The following is a 7,176-nucleotide window of genomic DNA, read 5'->3' on the forward strand; positions in this document are numbered from 1 at the left end:
ATGCTTTATTTTTCTGCTGAAAAAATATTTGAATCAACAATAACCTCACAATCATGTTCAAAAGGCCTCTCATTGTCATGCTTATTTGAACTAAGCACTAATCCAGCATTGTAGGCTTCCTATCATTTCCTTGATTTTAGTCTCTACTTCAAAGCAAGATCATTCTAAAGCTACATTTATAAAAAATGATCTATTATTATTTTTTTGAGTAAAGGTTCGCCTTTTCATTATGCCATCAATCATTCACAACTGATTTGACCTTGCATTATTGATTTTCCCGATGGGAAAACAGACCAATAACACAAGTTTATGAAGGCAAAGTAACCCCAAAGCACAGAAGTTGGGATCTTTCTAATGATGGGCATTACTGCAAGGCAGCCAACCACCATCAGAGATTGCAACAAATTACTCAATTGTTTTTCTTTCACCTCAACAGGAAGCAGGTCATCCACGTCCTTGTCAACATTAAAAATTGATTCATCAACTGGGCATCCATATTCCCAGTACTTGCGGCCAACTGAATTGTGGTCTCTTTCAATTCCTTAAGTGCTTGCATAAATGGTTGGGACATGACAAGACAAATAAATAAAGGGAGAGGAAAATTAGATAAAATGAAACACCCAAACTCAAAAATAAGACCATTACCAAGGCAGGTGGAGGCTGATAAACCATTGGGGTCTGCATTTGCTCATAGGCTTCTTGCATGTTTCTGTATAATTGCCCTAAGGTTGAATTTTTCTGCATACTTTTCCAGATTGTTGTCACTAACTTGCTAAGCACCAACTGTAACAAAAGTACTTGTAAGTTACTCGTCTATAAAATGTCTGAATTGTGTCTTTTCCCTGAGAAGCTGCAATTGATAATTCCAATATATTAGTACCTGATGTTTGAGGGTAGCTAAGCCTTTCATGTGCATTGGAGATTCAGGAATAACACCATTTGAAGGAGGTATGCCAACAATACCACATAAAATAGTCTGTCACAATAAAAGGAAAATTTATGAATCCATTAGAGATTTTTTATGGAGGTGAAAACAAAGAATGAAGAGTTAGATCAAGATGTCTTCAGGAGAGCAAAAGCTCTTCCAGAATAGGGTAGCCAGTGATAGTTGAACCTAAACATGAACCCTGACAAAAATTACAACATAGTTCTAAATAATATATTTTTATTGTGGTAATGGGCCTTGACACAATCTCTGCAATAATGGACCTGCTTGATACAACATCATTTTTCAAGGGTTTTTTGTGAAGTTTCCTTTAAACTTTTCTATGCAGACTTCTTCCCTTTCTTCTTAGTGATTTCAGTGTAAGTGCTCGGTATACACTCTTTTAAGTGAATCTGTTCCAGCAATGTTCTTTCTGCAGTAACATTCCACCAAGAAAGTTAGCCACTTTATCAGTGGCATTCACACTGGTCACAAATGGCTGAAACATTTTTTTCAACCATTGGAACAGTGGCACTACGAACTTTAGGATCAATTCTATCATCAACTGCTCCAAATTGATCTTGCACATCCTGAATACATATCGTATAAACAGTGATATACACAACCAATCATTTAAAATGCATACAGTCATTTCCTAGAATAGAGAATCCTTGTTCTGTTAGAGAATCCTAGTCCAAATCTTACAAGAACTAATCAAACTTCTAATTTGAGGACCAATATGATCTGCAATCGTAAAACTTATAATGTACTGCACATCTTCATTGTGCGCCAAAAGCTTTACTAATTCTTTAGCAACAGTGCAATTTGTCTTCTTACCCTCCACAAGTCTTAACAATCAATTCTTCAATTATATGTTTAGCACCCTTCACTTGAAGATAGGATAATTCTTCCCATCAAGCTTAACGTTGGGTAGAGGGATGCTTTAAGATGAAGCTATCCTCCCCCTTGCTCAACAATTCTCTACAGATCTCAGAACAGAACCAAAGGTAATCTCAGGAACAACGTACTATACTACTATGACAAAGAACCACAATTCTGAAAGAAACATCAGTTTGGTTAGGATCTTCAAACAGCTACCAGGGAATCAAGCAAATGCTGCTCTGCAATTCCAAGACTTCAAGTATCCAGATGCATTGCATTGCTCTATGGCACATCAATGCAATTAATTAAGCATAGAAATAACATCTCTATGTAGCGGCACTTAAAATATTACAAAAGGTGATCATTCACTGAGGTACATTCCAAAAAATATATAATTATTGTTGCCACATCATCCAGATTTAGAATAATAATCTATTGGAATGGACACATTGATAAAACTTCCATTGTTGAGTTTGGGTTTGAGTTATTTCTTCCTCTAACTACTCTCCAAAGCTAACTATTCAAACCAAGTCACCCTTCAATGACATACAACTCACAAGGTTCTCAAAGGCAGAAAAATCAAAAGCGTATAACAGTTAATATGTCCTTTACTGATCCATTTTCAGGTGAAAGATTCTCAGTAATATAAACAGATCTTCCAATAGTCAACATGTAACAACAACCAAGAAAATATAGGAATCCACCAATAAACTATAATGCAAGGTCTTTTTTCTCTTTTCGAAAGGTTTCCATGAAAAACTTGTTCAAATTCATTTGTAGAGTAAGCACATAAAACGTTAATGTAATTAACCTTGAGCATGGAACATAATTCTTCTTAATCTCCATGATATTCAAGAATCAAACTCCAATGGCAGCATTGGCTTCAACACGTCTTCCTTTTATCCCTTCAAAGCTGCCATGGGTCATGATGGCTTGATCAATGATCGCATGCTCTTAAGACCATACACACCCTAATACCAATTGAAAGAAATAAATAATGATCTAGAAACGAGAAGAAGAAAGAAAGTGGTGTAAAAGGCCCAAAATCAAATCGAGCAAGTGCCCTTGATTATATAGGATATTAATCATAACCACCTTATAATAGTCAACCCTAACATGTGACCAAGTTCATAATACATAGGATAAAAACTGTATTACAAGATACACATGAAGATGTTCAAGGACTTAAGATTAGGAGTCATGACTAAGCCAAAAGGTTGACATTTATAGGCTTCCATCCTCCCAAACTAAGGCTTGGTCCCTTTTAGGGTTTAGAGAGGGTAAGTTATAGTTTATTTGATTCACCTCCCAATTTGGGGAATCTCCCTAAGGTTTTCCTAGACACTTTAGGACCTCTTTGACCCTAGCACTCTCTCTAGAGAGCTCTCCAAACCCTAGTTGCTCCTATTCTAGAGTGATAATGATGTTATAATATGATCTTTCTTTGGCTCACAAGTACAAATTTGCCTTGGGACCTCTTTCTCCAATGCATAGATCCACTTGCCACTTCTCGTCTCCTCATTTCCTTATAGTATGCATTTGTTGTTAGGGGCTTGGACCATGTCAACCACACCACATGGTATCTCCTCATGCAAAGGGCTTTCCTTCAAATATGTAGCCTCAAACAAAGTGTCCTTGCCCCAAATATATCAAAGGTGAAACACACCTCCAAATATGCATAATATGCCTTGAATAATACATAAAAACCTCATAAAGGAGCTTTAACATCCTTTAATGTAGAATGTGTCTCGAGCAAAGTGCCCTTGCCCCAGATATCTAAAAATTGAAAGACACCTCCAAATATGTGGAATATGCCACAAATAATATGTAACGCCCTGTAAAGGTGATTTAGAATACTTTAATAGCCTTCATGCAAAAGACATCCCTATTCAAAGGGGTGGTTACCAAAATGTTCCTCTTTTCACCCTTGAAGTAGAACATTTCTCATCAAGTGTCATCCTTTTAACCATACAAGAGCTTCTACCACCAGATGGCATCATTCAAGTACGGGTTTTCATCCTCTAGCCTCTTTCCTTTCCACCTATCATGCTCTAGGCATCGTCCTAGATAGGGTGTGTTACTCTCCCTACCATTTTTCATACTTTGGACCTCCAATGTGCAAGGGGATTCCTCCTTTTGGTTGTTTATGACCCCCCTGACCATAAATCATGTTCTAGGCTCCTAATGTGATAGGAGGCTCCTATTCTAGGGCTCCCTTCCTCATATTATTCACCAATGGGATCCAGAGCCTTAGCTTCAACATAGGAACAAGGCTCTCCCTCAGTGATGCAACAAAAGGTAATGTAATCATAACCCTAGTTCAAATATGTGTCGAGTGTGCCCAAGTGAAACTTCATGGTGAGATGTAATTTCAAAAAAACCCAAGAGTCTCTTGCATCCTACAACTACCCCTGAACTCCATGAGTCTTCTCTTGTGCTCAGTGTGAAAGAAAAACCCATGAAAAATCTACATGACCCATACATTTTCAAAGGCAACAAACTATATAAGAGCGTAGAGAGATGCTATTATAAAACAATATCACCCCTAAATGGCAATACAATGTCACAAACTAGTGAAGGTGGAATCCAACAAGATTTTGGTGAAAATATCTACAAGTTGATCAATTGAAGGAACAAAATATCTACAAACTTCCTCCTGTATCTTTCCAAAACAGATCTCTGTCAAATATAAAATATCTCAAAGATTTCAGCTAAACAAACCTTGCTTTGGATTTTGTTAGATCAGCGAGAGCTTTGTGATGTTGTAAAACAAATACCACATCTTTGTGATGTTGTGATTTTGTTACATTCATGCATGCCCTCCCCTCGATGGGTAACTGTGCCTTCCTAATTGAAGACAATACATTCATACATGTGCTTCATCCAGTGATCCTACTAAACTATTGCGCCTCCATTAGAGGATCTCTTATGTGCCCTCTACTAAAGATCGACTTTCCTCTGTACAAGCTAGAATGTATTTGTTGAAGGATGATGTTGTTGTCGAAGGAGAACAACTACTGAGAAATAGGTAAAATCTAAGACTACCTCCACTCTTGTATCAAATAAAAGTAAAATTGTTGTCAAATTAAGCAATATTGTTAAGCAATTTTCTCTTTGTATATTCAGCAAGCCAAAAATGAAAAATATTATATCATATGTGGGTACATGGAGCAGTTAGAAATCAGTCTACTGTCGTAGACTGAAATGGAGTACAACCCTTTTACAAGGCCTATGGTACCAATTGCAACATCTAATCTTCTTCTGGAAAAAAACTAAAAGAGCTTTATTTCACTTTGAATTTCAAATGCTTGTTAAATGATCAAGTGGTAGTTGCAAAGAACAACTCAAACTGGGTGATATCAAAACAAAATAATTTAGTATTTCCAAGACAAAATAACATTATTGATGTATCTTGGGATTCCATGAAAACAAAGCAATTTGATGTATTGAAATGATATTAGGAGATTAGTAAAGAGGATCAAATTAAGTGATGTTATGGCCATACCATTGTATCCATTTACGCTTCGAGCGAAGAGACTCAGCAACACCAAGAACATCGAGTGCCCTCCAAGAAAATGTAGTCCTTGTGGTTTGTAGAGAGTCTTCACACTCTAACATCGGGCTCTTCAAACCATCTCTGCACAAGGTCATTACAAATGTAAAAAATCAGCAAGACACAAATTTGGTAGTAAATATGACCAAAAGAAGAACTAGTGCAAACAATTTTCACAATCCTGTTTTTGAAACCAACATTATAATCTCCTTAGCATTATGATCAGCTGTCAGTGTTCTTCCCAAGTCAGCAAACTCAGCTCCGCCTTGAAAAAGTGTAATTGCATAAAAGGAATGTCGGTCTCATGCCAATAGGTCTCCTACGATGAATGCGCAGGAACCTAGTACATAGACCATTTTTCTCTTCGCTTAGCTACCTAGGGCTTATTTCCCTTTCCAAATATCAATAATTCTTTTCCAAGAAAACATAAAATAAGAATAATATTTTACTATATTCTAAAAGGTGAAGATGTTGAAATCATGCCACAAAGTGAAAGGAAATCAAATATCTTTCCTCAAACCACCAAATATATAAAGAAAACAACAATAATTATAAAAATAAAACTAGATCTGTCGATCTATGCATGAAATAAGTCAAGCGACTAAAAAAATATGACCAAAATAAACCAAAAATTTCAAACTTGACAAAATCCTCTAAACAAGCAGCAAACAAACTGCTAAAATTTTCTAAGATATTAGAGCTAGACATCAACGCAATTTCATGTACTTGAATAAGCCCATTGTTGCTTAGCGTTAGACTTCTTAAATTAGTTATTTATCATTTAATACTAGGACACTGTCTATGTGAAAAGAAATAGGTCCCAACTTCATCAAATCTGACTTCATTTCAAATCAAAGATCAAATCCAAAGGACACTAACTCGTTACTCTTGGATGGTACTAATGTTAAATACACAAAATAACAAAAAATAAAGATATGATAAAAAAGTAGACCTGCAAGATTATATTGGTCGAGTGTGACAGGGACACAAATAACTGAGACTAGAGAGATTTATAGAAGGCAGTAGTTACTATTGTGTGATTAGTGGTATGGTGGAGAGACCTACCAAGAAGGGACGTTGGTCTCGGAAAAGTATAGTAGGGAGATCCATAGAGCATTTATGTAAAAGGAAGATGAGAAGTGTCGTCTTCAAGTTGGTTTATGTTATGGTAGAATTTTGTTGGTGATAAGTGGTAACAAAACACTTACATCAATAGGTAAAAAGTAAATTCGGGGCATGAGTTGGACTGACTCATGTTATCTCATCCCTTAATGGTCCTAAGGACATGTGGGGACCCGAACAACTTAGTACCTAAAAGACTTGAAAACATGGCTGACAAATCACTGACAAGAAATGGCTAGCAAATGAAAAGAAATAGGTCCCAACCTCACCAAATCCAGACCAAATCCAGCTTTATTTCCTGTCACAGATAAGAAACAAACAATGTAATGATTAAATATGAAACATCAATCTTAAAATAACACACATCAAAATAATGTTGCTGCAATGTTACAATGAAAAATACAAATATAGAACCTATTTTTACCTGAAGTTGACATATAGTAATTTTGCATGATCAATGGAACATGTATACCAAAATAAGAGTCCTAGGGTATTTCAATTTCCCAGTTCTCATCTTGGTCCTCATTTTATAAATTGTGAACATGATCTTCTCTAAATGAACTGTCATTATGAGCCTCCAAAACATTATGTTCTATATCAAGTTCATTAGATAGATTTATTATATTGTTTTCTCCCCTTCTATCACAATCTAATCGCCAAAGAGTTAGCACTCTTTCATATGGAAAATTGTCAA

At 36.0% G+C, this 7,176-nt stretch overlaps 1 protein-coding gene across 1 annotated transcript; it reads right to left on the reverse strand.

Annotated features, from left to right (window-relative positions):
* Positions 1 to 239: 239 nt before the first annotated feature.
* Positions 240 to 5,891, reverse strand: LOC149180130 (putative boron transporter 2). The gene is made up of 4 exons (XM_089413777.1): positions 5,313 to 5,891; positions 881 to 976; positions 646 to 783; positions 240 to 455 (listed from the first exon to the last, which is right to left on the reverse strand). The coding sequence occupies exons 1-4, from the start codon at positions 5,322 to 5,324 to the stop codon at positions 240 to 242; spliced, it is 462 nt and encodes a 153-aa protein (XP_089269903.1). The 5' UTR covers positions 5,325 to 5,891.
* Between the last annotated feature and the right edge of the window lie 1,285 nt (positions 5,892 to 7,176).

This window comes from Pinus tabuliformis, chromosome 3_2 (genome assembly GCF_031772625.1).
Source record: "Pinus tabuliformis cultivar Carrire ecotype Pingquan chromosome 3_2, CPIR1, whole genome shotgun sequence".
Taxonomy (NCBI): Eukaryota; Viridiplantae; Streptophyta; class Pinopsida; order Pinales; family Pinaceae; genus Pinus; species Pinus tabuliformis.

What these genes read in the sequence shown, in the direction of transcription:
- LOC149180130 (XM_089413777.1), bottom strand. An exon ending in TAGCTACCCTCAAACATCAG is followed by an intron (nt 784 to 880) that starts GTACTAATATAT and finishes CTTTTGTTACAG; the next exon opens with TTGGTGCTTAGCAAGTTAGT. An exon ending in ATCAGCCTCCACCTGCCTTG is followed by an intron (nt 456 to 645) that starts GTAATGGTCTTA and finishes AATGTTGACAAG; the next exon opens with GACGTGGATGACCTGCTTCC.